The sequence below is a fragment of the Episyrphus balteatus genome, chromosome 4, assembly GCF_945859705.1.
Source record: "Episyrphus balteatus chromosome 4, idEpiBalt1.1, whole genome shotgun sequence".
Taxonomy (NCBI): Eukaryota; Metazoa; Arthropoda; class Insecta; order Diptera; family Syrphidae; genus Episyrphus; species Episyrphus balteatus.
The window spans coordinates 36,948,426-36,967,976 of NC_079137.1; the positions used below are offsets into that span (position 1 = coordinate 36,948,426).

The 19,551-nt window shown below is 30.1% G+C and overlaps 1 protein-coding gene and 1 long non-coding RNA gene across 4 annotated transcripts in view; one reads left to right on the forward strand and one right to left on the reverse strand.

The window, feature by feature from the left end:
* The window catches only part of LOC129919851 (putative mediator of RNA polymerase II transcription subunit 26), a 157,246-nt gene that overhangs the window by 38,314 nt on the left and 99,381 nt on the right, over positions 1-19,551 (reverse strand). For all 3 annotated transcript variants that reach the window (XM_056000936.1, XM_056000937.1, XM_056000938.1), the window contains one exon: positions 6,800-7,553. In XM_056000936.1, the coding sequence (XP_055856911.1) occupies positions 6,800-7,553 (754 nt within the window). The remainder of the gene's footprint in view (positions 1-6,799; positions 7,554-19,551) is intronic.
* LOC129919853 (uncharacterized) lies at positions 15,530-19,319 on the forward strand. Its single transcript, XR_008773125.1, has 2 exons — positions 15,530-17,745; positions 19,124-19,319. It is a non-coding gene; the product is annotated as an uncharacterized LOC129919853 (long non-coding RNA).

Below are 19,551 nucleotides of genomic sequence, written 5' to 3' on the forward strand. Positions count from 1 at the left end.
TTTTTGCTCTGGAAAACAAAGGATTCAACAACGAAGTTTCTATGGAAACCAGGACAGGACTATATCATCAGGATGTTGGTTGGTTTGGCGTTGTATGTTGTGTTTATACCAGTTGCTAGGGACACGTGTTTGAAATTAGGTCACATGGAAAGGTTTTTTTAAGTGTGGGAATTCTATGGAAGTTAACGAACTGCAGTCAAATCGAATGAAATTGGGAATTCAAATGTAAAATTACAATGGCAATCAAATTGGGATTTAAACAATGTGTTGGGAAAGGTTAAATTTTAGTAATTTCGTTGGAAATTCACTTTCATTGGTATGAATTGTGTTTAATTTTACACTTTATGCATTTCAAAACTGTAACAGGTGCAGTCCCGGGCTTTGAGTTCGCAGAAATGGCAATTGGAAAATTTTTGTTTTTATTCCTAAGATAGAAAAAGTCAAATTTTCGATATGTGTGTTTAAAAATAGATAAGGTTGAACATTAATTTTAACATTTTTTGTCATAATTAAGAGAACAAGCAAAACAGACCTCACCATTCGAATTCCGATATTTGAACTTATTTGTTTTTCTAAATTATAGAGCCAACATGTTTATCGTAACCTTTACTCCACTTTCAAGCCGAAAGGTGGACTAAAACCGATGTTAAATCGAAAAACTTGAAAACACTGAATTGCTTTAGCAGGATTAAGGATACAAGGTAAGATATCGTTTGGGAGAATGAGCTACCAAAAGATCTTAATAATCTTGAGCAGGTCTCAAAAGCTGGCCATGAAGGAAAAACTCTTTTGTAATCAAAACTCGGATGAATGCATTGATATTGTCGATAACTGGTACATTAGACCAATCACGTCGAGCAGAACAGCTTTTCGAGGCGTTTGCTTAATAATGGCCGACGCACAGTGGGAAAAAAGTGGAAAAAACTCATTGGTGTGATAGCTGGATTTTTTTATATGTTGGAAGTTTTTCTTACAGTAATTATGTTGTAGAATCAGGATGTGAAAGCATTTCTTTCAAAAAAAATTTCTAGATTTAGAAATTTGTATTCAAAGTTGAAAAATTATGAAAACTGATATAAATACGAGTATTTTTTAAATGGTATAAAATCAGTTAAATTTTGACTTTTCAAACAAATTTTGTTTGTAAATATATTAAAAATAAACAGTTTAACAATATCAGTTAAAAGTTTAGCAGAAAAAAAATTTTTCGATTTTTCATTTTAAGAATACTTATAATTTTCCGGAATTTTGAGTTCAAAAATTGTTTTAACTACTTCCTCTGTTTGCCTCTGTGGGCGGACTCATATCATATGATAGTGTTGAATCTCATCCTAGTTCGTCCTAATAAACTTTTTAGAGCAATTTGAAGCTAAGCAAATGTGAAAAACGTATTTTCTAAAAAAGCAGATTATAATAAAAAATGGAAAGATTTTTTTAAAAATCATATGTTTTAATATGTTTTTTGATCCGATGAATTCAAATCTGACGTTAGTTTGAAAATACCTACATATTAAAAAAAAAATCGAAAAATACATAAATGGACGGTTTTCAACGTTTTGTGCAATTTATTTAAACTTTTCTGGGGTTTACGAATATTAGATTCACAGCCGTTTGCTGAATCGAAACTTAAGCATTTATGTTCTAAATAAACTCTTATGTAGCAGTTTACGCAGAGGAAAAAGTAGAGAATAGGAGCTTATGTTCAACTTAAATTATTTAAGTTTCGTTTCAGCAAATGGCCCTCAGAGCACAAAAAAACTAAAATAAAGATATGACTAAAATTAAAACCTACAAATTGTTTCTTAAATTTCTTCCTAAGTCTTAAACAATAATTAAGCTTGCAAGAAAATCTTATTTTGGTTCCCTTGCTTTTAATAATCTTGCCTGAAAATTTCATTAAAATCGGTTCAGTGGTTAAGGTTTAATTGAGTTTTTTCCAGTTCCCCATACAACGTGAATAACGGTTTCTATTAGAACTATTTTCCTTCTTTCAAGACCTGTTTAAATCTTTTCGATATCTTTTTTATTTCCCGAGATATCTTAAAATGTAGTAAGTGGGTTCGGCTTCATATATTAAAGGAGATAATGACGGTATAATTTATATGGTAGATATACCATGCCAAACAACTCAAAATATCTCAGGCAGTAAAAAAGATATCGAAAAGATTTCAACAGGTCTTGAAAGAAGGAAATCAGTTATTATATAAACCGTTACTAAATATGTTGAGACAATTTTACTTATATAAAAGAATAAGGTCCGAAATAGTCAATAAAAAACTTTTTTTTGCATTTTCTAACGGTAATATTTCAAAAACAGGAGCTGATTAATTTTTATGACTTCGGATTCGATTTCAAAACATTGAAAACCTTCAGAAAAGTATATTTTGGTTACTGCAAGTCACGTTGTCTTCGTTAAATTTCATACAAAAGTGCTAGTTTTCGACTTTTTTCAACTTAAATAGCCATTTTTCACTTTAGTGGGCTGGGCAGTGGGCGGAAATTACTGGTGTTGATTTATCTTCTTATTTCCTATTATTCCTGAAAATTTCATCAAAAACGGTCCAGTACTTTAGATTTTACGGAGTTTTTTCCACTCTCCCATACAAGGTTCCCCACTGTGCGACGTAACAGCACTCTAGGAATTGGATGAGCGGAAGATGAAACAAATGCGAATCTAGTTACGGAAAATGTCAAACTGATGAGAAGAACCCGATTTTACGGTGTGGTTTTGTGGTCATGAGAAGACTGAAGGAAAATTTCCTAAGTTTTCTCGATGTTTTTTTAGTGAAACAATATCAACGACCCACCTCAAGTAGTAGTATTTTATAATTCCCCTTCACGATATTCACAAAGAGTCTTTGTTGTCCTTAGTTATTAGAATAAGATAGAAGTTTTAACTAACAGAGAAATTCCCAAGTTGAAATGCTTCGATCTGAAGAGGCTATAGCCTGCACCAAAAAACTATTTCAAGATCAGTGAAAGAATTGTAATCGGAAGTGCTGCTGAAGACGAAAAAAGAATTGCAGAACCACTACTGAAAATAATTTTGTTCGACTCCGAAAGTTATCAGGTGAATTAGGTCAAAATAGCAATTTATTGGCTAAGAGAACTAGGGTAATCCAACAGATTAAAGGGAGGTCGAGGAGATTCAACCAAATTTCGTAGAAATTCTCCCGAAAGTGATCTTTGTTTTTACTCCAAGATGGGTATAAGTCGTGATAGCACTCATAATCGAAAGGCCACTGGTGGCAAACTCAGGTCCCACCGTAGGAAGTTCGAGTTAGACTTCCAACAGAAAACACGTTAGTTCCGGCATCCACCAAGCCAAGTCCCCACCCGTGACGTACTTGGACACCGGCAATGGGGGTGTTGACCATAAGACACTTTTCATCGATGTTTTCTACAATGCCTCAAACAACGAGTTGGTGCGTACCAGTAAGCTGGTAAAGAATGCTATTATAGTGAATGTGGTACAAATCCCACTACATTCTGCTTTTGGGAAGCAAGCCTGACCCCAAGTACGCAAGCAAATAAGATGAGAACGACGATCTCAACAAGAAGATAAGAAACCGTGCGATTAAAAAATACTTTGGACGCCAAACGCATGCCAAGGTTGAACAAGATTTGGAAGACCCGTTCATTTCTGGACATATCTTTTTTACTGTATTATTTTCTGTCAAGATTGGTGTTATTAATCGAATCAAAAAATAAAGTTTGAAATTCTGTTCTCCATGGCAATTATTTTATTGAACTTGCATAAGCTACTCTGGGAACGTTTATTTTAATCATTTTGGGAACGAAATACTACGTTTTCTTCCGACAAATCTCTGTTGTTAAAGTATGTATTGAGTACTGACAAATTGTATTCAAATGTAAGTCTACTAGACCAGTGCCAATCCGGTTTTTAGAGGGCAAAAGTTGAACAAAAATTATTAGCAGCATAAGGGTGGTGGGAAAATTTAGGATAAATGGTATATAAAAGGGGAAAAATAAATTGCCCACAAAAAAATTGGCGGAAAGTGGGTGGGTGGGCGAAAAAGTGGGGTGGGTGTCAAAAATCATGGTTTTTTATGATTTATGTCAAAATTAGACGTGATATCGAAAAAAGTCAAATGCAAAAGTTGTAGGTAGTATAAATGTCTACAACTCTTACTCAAACAATTTTTTTTTATAACCTCAAAAATATTGAAAAAAATTCAAAAATACGATTTTTTTATTTTTTATTTTTATCTTTTACAAAAAAAGTTGGATTTTAACAAAACTTAGTTAAAAATTACTTTGTTATATTTTCTATCTATTAAAAATGTTTTTTGAGCAAAAAGTGATTTTTTGGACTTTTGACGAATTTAATTTGAAAAAATAGCCTATTTTTGAATCAAAAAAGTTACCGAAAAAATTTTTGATTTTTACAAATTTTGGAATGTAATTATTTAGCTTCAGAACGTTTTTAAAAGATTGTGTGGAAAAACTATACTTTTGCTTTAGAAAATATTGAGAAAAATTTAAAAAGACAAAAAATCGATTTTTAAGATTGATTTTTCCGTAAATGACAGTAAAATTGGCGAGAAATAATTTTCCATAGAAACCAAATTATACTTTTCTAATGGTCATTGACCTTTTTAATTTGAATCAAGCACTAGAATAGCTCTTACAGGCAAAGTTTTTGTGATATATTGAATTTTGAACGTCCAAAACACTATTTTTCTGATTTTTGGCATGGTTAAATGTCAAAAACGTGATGTGATAGAATTTTTCTGACTTCGGACTCGAGCTCAGCGAACAAATTACCATTTTTTTGACTAGTGAAATCGAACAGGGCAGAAAAAATAGAATACCTTGTTTTTTTTATAGAAATCAAAGTATATTTTTCTAATGGTAATTTGTTCGCTGAGCTCGAATCCGAAGTCAGAAAAATTCTATCACATCACGTTTTTGACATTTAACCATGCCAAAAATCAGAAAAATAGTGTTTTGGACGTTCAAAATTCAATATCTCAAAAACTTTGCCTGTAAGAGCTATTCTAGTGCTTGATTCAAATTAAAAAGGTCAATGACCATTAGAAAAGTATAATTTGGTTTTTATGGAAAATTATTTCTCGCCAATTTTACTGTCATTTACGGAAAAAGCAATCTTAAAAATCGATTTTTTGTCTTTTTAAATTTTTCTCAATATTTTCTAAAGCAAAAGTATAGTTTTTCCACACAATCTTTTAAAAACGGTCTTAAGCTAAATAATTACATTCCAAAATTTGTAAAAATCAAAAATTTTGTGGGTAACTTTTTTGATTGAAAAATAGGCTATTTTTTCAAATTAAATTCGTCAAAAGTCCAAAAAATCACTTTTTGCTCAAAAAACATTTTTAATAGATAAAAAATATAACAAAGTAATTTTTAACTAAGTTTTGTTAAAATCCAACTTTTTTTGTAAAAGATAAAAGTAAAAAATAAAAAAATCGTATTTTTGAATTTTTTTCAATATTTTTGAGGTTATAGAAAAAAATTGTTTGAGTAAGAGTTGTAGACATTTATACTACCTACAACTTTTACATATGACTTTTTTTTCGATATCACGTCTAATTTTGACATAAATCGTAAAAAACCATGATTTTTGACACCCACCCCACTTTTTCGCCCACCCACCCACTTTCCCCCAATTTTTTTGTGGGCAATTTATTTTTCCCCTTTCATATACCATTTATCCTAAATTTTCCAACCACCCATATGCTGCTAATAATTTTTTTATTTTCAAAAATTATTGGCACTGGTCTATAGTTAAAACTCGCTGTTTTTTGCTTCGGGAGATTCAAAATACATAACTAGGAGCGACTTCCTATAAGGATTTCAGTCAACACACACCAGTGTATTGAACCATTGGACCAAGGAAAACAACGCAATTTTACCTCTGTCGGCACACGGGTGCGAATTTAGCACACCAAAAATGAAAAAATTACAATTTTTCAAAAAGTGGGTGCAAAAAACTTTCTTTATAATGGTGTAAATACATTTTTTTTTAAATTGTGAAAACAATATTCGAATTCCTCGGAAAATTCTACATCAATTTCATATACGTTTTCTCTATAAAATATGAGACATAAAAAAGTTCTAGCGACATGAAAAAGTAGAAGCCAAATTCGCACACGTGTGTGTCTACAGATACAGAGGGTTAACATAACGTAAAGTAACGTAACATAACTTAATGTAATGTACCGTAACGTAATGTTACGTAAAGTATTCGTCTTAATTAGATGCATCAATCGACAGCGAAAATTTGAAAAATGATAACTACTGAATCCATAACATTTTCCAAATGCCACATTTCAGTGCCTTCGTTTGTTAATGGTATTCTTCATGAATCATGACTAAACCTGAAGACATTGAACGACTGAAACTTCGGTGAAATAAGAACAATTTGATTACTGACTTTATAGAACTTCGGTCTAAAATAAAAAAATGTGTGTTGTGCCGAAACTCTCCTCCCTCTATTTAAGAAAAAAAAAATATCGAAAGAAAAAGAGAGGAGACAAAAGAAAAACCCAGTTATAGTTTTAAAAAGTTCTAATAAATAGAAAAATTTTCACCCGGGCGCCACTTAAGGAAATACATACATATATATTTTTTTTTAATTTTGTAACGTACTTAAAATAATGTTTAACCATTGTTTGCAATCCTTTTTTTTATTGTTTTTTTTTTTGTTTTGTTTTAAAAAATTAAAGTTCACATTCATTCTCAACATACTACTTGCACTGATTAAAATCTTCAGAAATAAAACTAATTTTAACGAAAATATACACAAACTCACCTATCGACTAATCGTCCTTCACTTAAACTTCTTTGGCTATCAGTCATCTCACGATTACCCTCGAGATCATTGCTAGAATCTGTTCCGGTGCTTTTAAGCTTCGTATCACGAGCCAATAGGCCCACTGTGCTGCTATTCCCTATTATTTTATCCTTACTGGCAAAAAATCCACCCGACAACGATGTGCGGCCATTGAAAGCTCCTGGCAAAACACCGATACCACCACAAGTACCCAGGATACGACCCGTTGTTGTGGTTGTGGTTGAAGAACTTGTAGAATATTGTTGCTGGTGATGCTGATGATGCTGTTGTAGTGACGTAGAGAGTGACATTGCACTGGTGACGTCTGACGACGTGTGATGTTGCATGTAATTGTAACTGTTATTTGGCGAAGACGAAGCAGCTTTGTTGGTGGCACAACTCTGACTGCCAACAGCTATTACCGATGGTGACGGCGACAGCGATAGGGGTGATGTAGGCAATGATGTTGATGAGGCTGATGTCCCGGCATAGCCGTGCGCAGGTACGGATAAGGTATTTCCAACAACGGTGGGTGGATTTTTGGTCAAATGCTGTTGCTGTTGCGAATGTTGTTGCTGTAGTTGATGTTGCAACGGCGATGATGGTGATGATGCGGACAATTGATTTGTTTCAACGACAGACGGCGATGACAAGTCGACACTGGTTAAAGTGCGACGTCGAAACATTCGACGTAGATTTCTTAAGGGATGAAATCGTCGACGTTTTTGTTGCTCTGTAAAAAAAATAGAAAAAAAAAACCATAAAGGAAGGTATAAGATAAGTCAATTGGAAATTTTACATAACATAATTCAAGGTTAGACACTAAAAGCACGTTGTCATGGTTGGGTATAGGATACAAATCACAGCTGTTGTTGACTTTGCATATATGAGAATAATTAAATTTATAAAAATAGAAGGGGTACAAAATACCAGCATTGCTAGAGGCAGTATGCTTTTCAAGAGCTATTGAAGTTTTGTTTTTGTTGAGGTTTTGCATAAAATTTGAAAAGAAATTTTTATGAAAACAACAACAAGATAAATAAAAGGTGAAACATGAGGCAAATGTTGGTGAAAGATTAAAGGCTAACAATTAGCATTTTCAGGGTAAGCCTACATAAACCCCTTTGATTTTCATATTCACAAGTTGAAAAACCTTCTAGTCCTTTTGAGTTAGCGTTTCCGCTTAAGTGCATGAAAAAAATAGAAGATCGATTGATTTTTTCAGCAAAATCAATTCTAATCAATTAATTTAAAGTAACTATCTTCAAAAACAATGATCTGTAGAATTAAAGTACCCTACATTGAGCCCTTAAATTTTTGAATTAGTAAGAAGAAATGAGTGTAAGACAAAGTGTATTAAATAAATTGCGTGTTCGTCTAGAAGAAAATCGATTTATAAAAAAGCAACCAACCATTACACAAAGCTTTTAACGACGTTATATAGCAAAAGCAAACAAAAGTCTGTACTTGATAAAAAAAAAAAATAACAAACCGTAAACAACATAATTAGTAACACTCAAAGGGTTTGCACTTGAAAGTGTGTTTTCTGCAAATTAATTTTTGTTAATTGGATTTTCTTATAGGTATATATTGGACATTGCAATCTTTTCCTAGTATTAGCTTAAATGTGCCAATTTACTTGAATGCAACGAACAAAAACTTAAAGATATGATACGGTCAAACCCGGTTAAATTCGGTATAAAATTTGATAAGCAACGTGAGCACTCAACGTTAAAAATTAAATAAAAACAATTCTTTTTTTCAATTTAGTTTTTTTTTTTTAATAAAAATGTTTCGTTAAATCGAAGGTCATTGATAACAATTTATTCACTTTGGTAAGAAAAGTTTTCGTTTTCATTTTATTTTATCTAACAAACTTACTTAAAAAAACATCCCCGGAACGCTTCTATTAATCTAAAACTGATATTCAAATGGCTTAGAAACAAAATCATTAAAGACAACTATTTTAAGGTAATAAATTGAAAAATAAGAAAACTACTTTTTTTATGAATAAATTGTATTGCACGTTTAATGATGTTATTGTTAATGGGGGGTTAGTTTCTTTTCTGGCGAAGGGAACCAGGCAAAATACTTTTAATTAAAACGATGTTGACATTGTCGCCTGCCTGGCGACTTTACATACCCTAAGTCTTAAGAAAAATAGAAATTGAAGGACCCCCATAGTACTAAATGCTTGTATTTGACTGTTCTACAAAATGCCGTTATTATTTTTCACCGCCTTAGTTATTTGTTATATTGTTCTATGACCCATTAAATGATATTATCTGCTGAAAAGAATTTTTTTGGGCAAATTCGGAAAGAGCACCCTCAAATTAGTTAAACTGCATCATTATCTCATTTTCGGTAAAAAGTGGATTTAGAAAAATTTTGCTTTACGCCGACGATTTATAGATTTTTAAGTGTCTCACAAAAAATAATTACAACTTTTTTTCCGACAGATGGCACTCCCATCTACTGAAGATAATTCGAGTATGCTGAACACGATGTCGTCCTTAGATTTTCAAAGTTGGCTCAGTTAAGAAAGACCCATATATACCTGTTTAGTATTTATTGGTTTTGTATCGACATTTATAGATAAAATAAAAATGTTCTTTTAGTAGAACAACAATTTGTTAAAGATATTCCATCAGTAAAATTATTATTTTGGAACTTTTAAACATAGTTTTTGGACAAAAAAAAACTCTTTTCTTTTTGTAAAAAACTTCATATCTTGTTCCGTTTTGCTTCAAATTTTATTATTTCAGTTTTATATCTAACAATTCAATAACATGCCACTATTTTAAAGTTATATTTCCTACAAAAACTTATCAAAATTTCATGTAGTCTATATCAATTTTTCGTTAGAAATTTGTTTATTTTTTTTTTAAAGGGTTAGGCCAAGCAAGATTGTGAAAAAAAAAACATATATTGAAATGGGACCACACTGCAGGTACCAGCTTTCCAATACAAAAAAACATTATCAAAATTGGTTCACTCAGTTCAAAGTCATGAGGTAACAAACATAAAAAAAATAAAATGCACGACTGGGGTCGCACGTACTTGCTCTTGCAGTTCAAAGCACTTTTATGTTAGTCTACTTGTAGATTTTAAAAGCTGGATCTAAATTTAAAAAAAAAATTGATATTGGGGAAGAGCCGACATTTAGGGACAAAATTTTTGTTAAATTATTTGACTTTTTTGAGAAAAAATAAAAATGCAGTTTTATTGCCACTGCTTTAAATATTACGTATACAAAGTTTAATCAAAATCGTTAGAGCCGTTTTCGAGAAATTCGTAATATCGTATTTTTTTGTATGGGAGGTAAACGTTCTAAACGAGATATAAAAAAAAACCAAAAAAAAAAACTACTTTCAGAATTCCATAAAAATCATCTGTACCAAATTTGAAGAAAAACCATCCACCCGTTTAAGCTGTGGAAATGTGTACAGATGGAATTCTCCATCATCGTAATGTTGGTTTTGATTAAAACCTAAATTTTTTTTTCGACACGAAACCAATACTTGCCCTATGGAACAAGTAAAAAATACACACGAAGTGAATACCTCCTCCTTTTTGGAAATCGATAAAAAAAACTAAAGAAAAAAACAGTAATTGTTAAGGTATTTCTGACAATATTTTGTTTTATAGAAATTGGTCCTTGAATGACGAAACAAGAACATATTTTATTTATTTAAGTACTTCAAATTGATACTATTTATAGATTCCTTAAGTCATTTTGAAGTGACCTCTAACATTTCAAGGAACGTTCGCTATTTTTGATGTTTGGCGGTTAATTTAAGAATAAAGTTTTTGCCTTTAAATTTTTAAATTTTTAATAATTCGGACCTCATTAACGGTTTAAGTGTGTAGGTGGCCTATTTAAGTAACCTTGCGACACAATACACAGTTTTTTTTTCGTTTGGGTAAAAATATCAAAAAACATTAAACAAATACGTGCTACCTTTCTAAATAGCTTAACATTTTGAAATGAAATTCTTTCAAAGAATAGTTTTGGAAATATAAATTTTAAACACAAGTTTTCGAAAAAATTAATTAACTATGCAATACCGGAATAATTGACGAGAATCTTCTTCACACTTAAATCAAAAAAATCAAAAACGTATGTTTTGTTGAAAATTTTTGTTTTAATACATATTAAGGTCAGTGAAACTGTTCTGAAAAATTTTAATCAAAATCGTTGAGTTAAAATCCTTAGTACGGTTTTTGAGAACAACTTTATCATCGTTATAGCAGCTTTTATTGTTTTGTTTTTTATCACCAGTAAAAGTAAAAATTCAAGTATAATGATAGTTAACATGTTAAGTTCTCTGTGATCTGTTTTATAAATATTATTTTTAAGATCAGAAATGTTCCAACAAAAATCAATTCTTTCGAATAATTGTTGAGCGATAGAAATTTTATAAAAAACATTTTTCTATTGAAGAAAAAAGTTACGTATACACCACAGTGGACCTACCTTTTCATTTAAATGTGTAGTTAAAAGTTACTTATTACAACAGATTTAATTAAATTTTATTAAATACTAGAACTTTTCAATGACAAGAAAAGAGTTCCGTATTTAGTTTTGCATTTTATGCATTGAAAGTTTTAGAGTGTTACAGAATAAAAGGTGATGTAGTTTTTTTTTTTGTACAACTAATTTCGGGCCGTGACTCCTCTAAGTCCTTTTTAATAATTGTAAAAAAAAAATAAACACTTTGAGCAATTTTAGACTCCAATGTATTTTGTTGTACGAATTCAGTTATACTCAGGTTTGACTGTTAAAAAGAAATAAAAACTAGCACCCAAGATCGTAAACGTGTGTTGTAGAGCTATAGTGTCATAAATTGAATTTTTGCGCGTGGGAATTGGGTTCTTCGTTTGCTGGGTATTTAGTTGTGTATCGTATCGATATGGTTGCAAGTGATAGATATAGAGAGTTGTTTTGCACTAAAATGCAATTAGACACTTCAACTTTTTTTCATTTTTTCCATTATTGTTGTTGGTTTTTGTTTTAATTTTAATGAACGTAAACGAAGAGTGGGTTTTTGTTTGAAGTAGATTGTTTCTTTGTCTACGTTTAAATATCTAGAGATACTTTTGATACAAATGACCTTGATGTAAGTCTTTTCTACAAGAAAATAACAACAACAGCAAACAAATAATGATTAACAACTTGACATTATTGTTGTTGGCGGTTTGTATAATTACTATCGTTGTTGTGATGTTTCTCGATTGCAAAATAAATAAATAATGAAAAAAAAATAATGAGGTGTGTGACTGTTGTGTGTGCAGAATAAGATATGAATTGAGCTCATAACTTATTTCAATTGTTGTTGTTTTTTTTTTTTTTTTTTGTTATATAGCTTTGATAATAATTTATCATAGATAGATAGCTTAAGTTACGGATTTGTATTTCTTGATAGATTGGCACGCTTTGCCTTTCATTTCATTGATTGAAAATATCACGTTTGTGGAACGGATGCAGTACTGCTAAATTTGGTGCAAAAAGCAAAACTCACACTCTTGGGTGTGACACAATATAACGACATACTAACGATGATATGGATGTGGGTTATAATTACACAGTGAGTATATGTGGAGGAAAGCATACATTAGACACAGACAGTGTTTAGGTTGAACGGCCTGTAAGTGTAACTGGAACCGCATAAGCATATAAAAATGGAAAATTGTTCAGGAAGTATGATTTGTAATAATTTGATTAATGTTTGTACTTTTTTTTGTATATTGAGCATAGTTGAGAAGGTTATGATTTAGGAATATGATCATTTTCTCAAATTGTCATGTTTTGACATTTGGTGAATAGGTATTAGGAGACAAAATAATTTCCGTGATATCGTTTGATGTATCGATTTGAAAAATGTTGAAATATTGTAAAGGAATAAACGGGCGTGAAATGTTTCACATTTTTGCAGTGGAAATGATGGTATTATTATGTTCCGTTCATAAAAGACAATAGACAACCATTTCTTCGGAAAAAAAACTAAGAATTCCTTACAACTATGTATTAAAAAAATGATTTTTTATGGTTTTTCTCTTAACTCTTTATATTTAGCGTGCTTTTGTTTAAAACAACGAGAAAGACTTATAGAAATGGCTCAAATTAGAGTAAACCTATCATTTCACCATTCTTAAAATCTAAAAGTTTACTAATTTTAATTATCTCAACTCAAAAAAAAAGTTATATAAAATTCGGCACATTACGAAAATTTGATAGAATGCTGTGCACAAACAAAAAAGTGTCCATAAAAAAATGATTTGAAAAAACCTAAGCACGTTAGAGCTCTACTTTATGAAGTGATATCGATGATTCTCTTCTACACTTTTATGTCTCCTTCCAAAGAAGAAAGAACTCCGCTAAAGTCATGTGCTTTGTTTATAGCAAAAGGAAATATTTTCTTAACTATCAAGAATTTTTAAAGAAAAAAAAAAAAAAAAGAAATATGAAAAAAATGTTACTCATACGCCACAGTGATCGTTGAAGTATGTTTTTATTTATATAAATTTGTAGGTGTTGTTAATGGAGTATCAAATTAAAAACCGGTTTATTTTGGAGGTATTTAACTCTGAGATCATCACTAAATGGCAAAATTTTAAAAGTTAATTTTAACAGGTTGTGTGGCCTGATGATGCAGTTGCATTTGAAAGTAAAATACATAAAGTTTATAATAATACTAGTTTAGAAAAAATAAAAAAAATTTGGACTCCAAGTGCCGTTATACTTTTCGTATAGATTTGAGCCCAGAAAACTTTTCTCCTCTACATGTTCAATATCTATATATGCTCAAAGGATAACAATAGACCATTTAGTAAAAACATCAAAAATTTAGTTTTTTTTCTCTTTTTTTTTAATAGGTTTTCTTAAGTTTTTTTACAATATCTTTATAATTTATCCATAGATTTTGAAGAAAATTTTCTTTTTATCTTTGCCAGAAAGTGTACTACACATGAAACATTTTAAACTATAAGGATTCGAAAGATTTTGATTTTTTCTTTCAGTAATAAAGTTTTTTTTTTGCAAAAAAATTCCTTTAAATAAAATCGATGTTTTAAAAATGTTTTAATACATAGCACTTAAATATCTGGAGTGACCCAGAAAAGTTGTTCTAGTGTTTCTTGTTTATTTACACAGCTTTCAGGCGCTGCCTTCTCTGTTCAGATTAGTCGTTTATCACTCTAGATATAGCTCGAATACTAAGTATGCTGGGAAAAACAAAGACCAAAAATTTTTAAAATTCATAACTCGAAAACGTATCCATAGTAATTTTTTTAAAAATTGATTTCCGGGTCCCTGTACGTCAAAGTACGTAAGAAAAAAATAGTGGGATTGTGTGTTCATTTTGGCTGTAAACCAGTGTAATTAGGTTTTCTATTATTTTGCACGGAGAATAGGAAAAGTTGTTATATTCTTCTAGAACACAACATTATTTATGAAGAACGACAGTCGGAAAAGGCTTCGTGGAAAACCATTTCAAAACATATATGAACTATTTTCCTAATTCCAGAAATATCTACTTTCATTGTTAATTCACAAAAACCCGCAAAGTAAGCTACTGCCGTAACGTTATATGCTGGAAATGAATGGATTCGTTAACTAAAATATTTTTAAATACTTTTAAACTTAATTAATTAATTAATTTAATTCAAAAATAATATAAAAAATCCAATTTGAAATTTTGTTTTGATTTTTTTTGAAGTTGAGTTAAATCTTTCATTTAATTTTTTTCAACAGCAATTCACATCAAAAAGCAGATGAACTGTTCGAAAAAAAATTGATGCTTTGAAAATGTTAATCGAAAAGTCAATACAACGTAATCATTATGTGTTAGCTATAAATTTCACTAAAACACACCTATTTTATAACACTCAAAGATGATTTCTCAATTAAAAGACCTACCTTCCTCATTCTTGAAATTGAATTTTTTCATAAAACAAGTTAGTATTGTGAAACCAATTTACAAGCATAGTTATCTTATAACTGTTCAAAAAAAACAGGGAATATTAAAAAAAATGGTGTTCAGTTTCACAAGACTACGAAAGTCCCTAGAATTTCGATAACCTAAACCTGCTTTATTAATATGTTTACATTTACAAAATGACATATCTCAATTAATGATGAAAAAAGTTTTTTGTATTCAAATTTGTATCATGATATCATTTAATTAAATAATAACAAATCGTCTAATCCTCTTACCAACCCTTTTTTCTTTGTCGTCGAATTCAAGACGCAAAAAAACACACACCCTTATTTTTATTACCATTATAATGAATATACAAATACACACACAAACATAAGAGGAAATACCTTTTTCTTTTCCAACTTTTTTGTTTTGTTTATTTTTTGCGTGCGAATGAATTTCTGAATAAGTTTCTTTCATAACCAAATCAATTACGGAATGTCATATCGGAAATTTACTCAAAAGCCCTCAATTTGACATTGTTATGTATCGATGTGGTATAAGTTGTCTGTCAATAAAGGGATTTTTTTTCTCCGTAATTTCGCTTCATTTCACAAATTATTGCAAAAGAAAAACCCTCAACAACTACCCTCTGTTTGTTTACTTTCTTTTCGTTGAAGAGCAAAACGTTGTTCTTGCGATACAAATAATTTCAGTATTATCGCACCTAACACATTTTGTGATTTCCCGACTTTAAAAAAGTATCTACAAATTATCAGTCTACCTTTGTTGCTTTTATATGTGTTTGTGTTGATAAACATTCAATATATTATTTCTTATTGCTCGCATGCAATCATAATATTGACATTTTGACGAAATATATACACACGATACAATGACATGATTAGCTGTTGGCACTGATGATAACAGTTTAAATGCCTATTTAAGGAATTGTTTGGTTTTGAGAAAGCTATTATCAGTTATCGGTTCAAATTTATGAGATTTTTTTTCTATACTCTCTCTCTGACACTTTAATAACCTGAAGGCCGATGAGATAAGAAAACAACGTGTTTCTGAGGAAATTTGATGGCTCAAAGTCTCGTTAGAAGACGACGTTGTGCGTCGTTTCATTGTCGTTGTCGTCGTATTTGAAATATATTACAGGGATTATCACACGCAGAATTTATCTCATATGTTCATGTGAGAATGTTTGTAATCTATTCAGAATCGCATAAGAGGGTATTAAGTGCTAAAATACACTCTGCTAACAGCAAAAAAAATGCTATAGTGTGTATCAAGGTGAATTAAAATTTGACACGCAATTTTTGTGTGAAAAATGTGGGAGAGAGGAGAGTTCTCTTGACACCTTTAAATAGGATTTAAGACTATGGCAGGTGAAGTGGGTGAGTTTATTAGCATATTTTAATTTGAAATAAATTCAATATGTATACGACTGTAGACAATTATATTTGTTTTTATATATTTGAGTAGGGCTTGGGTGTCACGTTTTTATCTAGTTGGATGGTAAACAAATTCTGTTAATTAAAGAGTCTGAAAAGTATGTAGAAATAACGAAAATATTTATTAATAGTTTATTTAGGGTTAATTTGTTCGGAAGTACCATAGGGCATGTTTTGAATTCATAAACAAATTGAACTTGAGATTTTAAGCAGACATGGACATTAGGGTGGAGTGAAAAAAAAAGTTGTCTTATTTTTTGTTCTACATAGCCAGGATGGGTGCCATTTGGAACTTAAATAACGGCAAAAAAGTTTCAGATCGATCAAAGAAGTTTTAGAGGGTTCACAAGTCACTTGAAAAAAATGAAAACACCATAGAGGTTAATTTATGGAGTTTTTTGAGTTTTTACAGTTTTACTCAGTTTTTTTGATTCGAAAAACATGTACATTATTATTTATTGTTCAATTTTCATTAAAAAATTGCGATTTTATTGACTTAAGGCCCTTACTACAAGAATCCATGGGCGGCGAGCACTCCCAACCCCCATGATCCAGCCACGTAAAAACAAAAAATAAAGAAATTTCTTAGACAAAAATAGTTTTGGTTTTTTGTTAATTTCTCGAAAATGACAAGATGTTTTTGGATTCGGTTTTCTGTTTTTCCTTGAAAACAAATAACAGCATCGAATGTTAAAAACTTAAGTAGTACTTATATACATAAAATTTTGAAAAAAATTAGTTTGAAATTTTTTTTTTCAAAATTTTGATTTCGAAAATTAATTTTTCGAAAACTGGGCCAGAAAATGGCTATATTAAACATTTTTGTAAAAGACGAGGTTTTTGGCTTTACAAAAAGGTAAAGCACGTTATTGTAAGTATAACCGTTGATTTTTAATATTTTTTTGTTTCAAATTAAATAATTTCTTTTTTAAATTGCCCCTCCCCGCTAAACGAAGTTGAATAGACCCTCCTCCCATACGATTTTTTTCTTGTCTCGACCGAACCTACACGCTCTAACTTTTTGGCACATTGCTCCATCTCTTTTGAAAATTGCTCGCAGTACATTACTTCCAACAAGCATGTAAATTTTAAAGGGCGTTGTGAACCCTCAAGATATTTTTTGATCGGGCTGAGATTTGGTATGCTCTTTTTTGATGACTAATGGCACCCGTCCCTGGTATGTAGAAGAAGAAAAAAAAAAAAGAAAAAAAAGTGCAGTTTCACTCCACCCTAATGGACATTGTGGTAAACGGAAAGGCAAATAATAATTATTTTAGGGAATCCTAATTATTAGGGAATCCCAATTTTCTTATCTTTCTTTCAGGCTACCTGATTTCAACAATTATTTCTACGAGTTAATGAGTTGAATTGATACTTTTTTGAATTGTTACATGTTATGGAAATTTAAATTTGTCAGCTCAAACAGTGGTAAATAATAATGAAACTTTTTTTGGACCAAAAATAACGGTACTTGTCATATTCCGATTTTAGTAAAATTGAAATATCTCGAAAACAGCTCCAACGATTTTGTTAAAAAAATTTAAATGTAAGTTCTAAAAGAAGTTCTATCTTTAAATACAAAAAATTTATTTTGAAAATCATTATTAACGGTACCTGCCATAGAACCGTTTTTTTTAAATCCGATTTACTCCGAATCTGCTTATTCGATTTCAACGAAACTTTTTGTAAAGAAGCATTTATATAATTATAAGCCAAAAATAAAATTTTGAAAACAATAATTTCTGAATTTTTAAAAAAATTTTGAATTTTTTTTTTTTTTTTGAAAAATCAAATTTTCGAAAACGGGACGATGAATTTTTTTGAAATTTTGTTTTTAGATATTGATCAGTGATTTCTACATACTGACAAACTTTATTTTAAAACTTTTTTTCCAAAAATATATTTATAAAAAATTAGTTTTTTTTTTTAAAAACGGCTCTAACGATTTTGAAAATTTTTTTCTAAAAATACACCTTAATATATCAAATAAAACTGCATACTTGTTTTGGTGGGGAATTGGATTTCAGATTTTGTTTTAATTAAAAAAAAAATGAATTTTATGTTTTTTTTTAACTTTTTTTGATTTTATATATGTATAAAAAATTTCCATATAAAAAGTCTTAAAAATTTAAGCAACTTGAAATCGAAGAGCAAGTTTGTGCGACCCAGTCGTGCATTTTATTTTATGTTTATATTTGTTACCGCATAACTTTGAACTGAGTGAACCAATTTTGATAATTCTTTTTGTATTGGAAAGCTGGTGGCTGCAGTGTGGTCCCATTTCAATATAGTTCAGTTATAGCCTACTATTAGAAAAACCACAAAGCCCTGTTTTGATCCATGGAAGTCGGTTTTGTTTTTTGATAAAAATGATTATCTTCTATTTTAATTCATATACATATGCTAAAACGTAGTCTTCCTTAAGAGTATTATTTAAAATGCATTTTTAGAAAAACTATTTTCAAAATCATCAGAGCCTCTGTTTAAAAACCTATTTTTTAAAAATAATTTTTGAAAAAAAAAAAAACATTTCAAATACATTAAGGATGCCATTTTGTAGAAATTATATTAATCATCAGCCAACACATAAAAGTAAAATATCAAACAATAAAAATTAATGTCCCATTTTTGAAAATTTGATTGTTAAAAAATAAAAATAATACAAAAATACAAAATACAACATTTTTTTTTTTATTTGCATTTAAACTTTAGAAATGCTTTTGCATAAGAAAATTCATTGAAATTAAAAAAGTCATTTGCAAGGAATTCAAAACTAAAAAAATAATAGTTTTATGGCAGGTACCGTTAGTAATGGTTTTCGAAAAAAATTTATGGGGATTTCATTTTTTATTTTAAGAAAATCGTCGGAAATTTTTGGTTAAGATAAACAAAAAATTTCTTACAAATCGCCACTTTTTATACAGGTTTACAATGAAAGGTCAGGACTGAGACACATCAAAGCCGGAGTACCACAAGGATCAAAGCTAGATCTTAGCAAGCAGAATGGACTCAGCAAAAAGACGAAACTACTCCTATGCAACCAAACAAAATATTTGAAATATTTGTTTTTCTTTTTCAAAGTTATTCAAAGTTAATAAAAGAATTTTATGCACTTTTAAATGTTTTTTTTTTAACTGAAGGTCAACATTATCACGTCTAATATCACCATCATTATTTGATTCCAAGAACACTTTTCGATTTTTTTTAGTATTTAATTTAACAAATAACTCCCATCTGTCAACTCTTGAAACTCCATTTATGTAAGTTCGACCAACTTTATCGTGATTGTTGTTTTGAAGTTTTAAATTAAGTTCGCCTACAATACTTTTAACTCAAGTTTCAATTAAGAAAC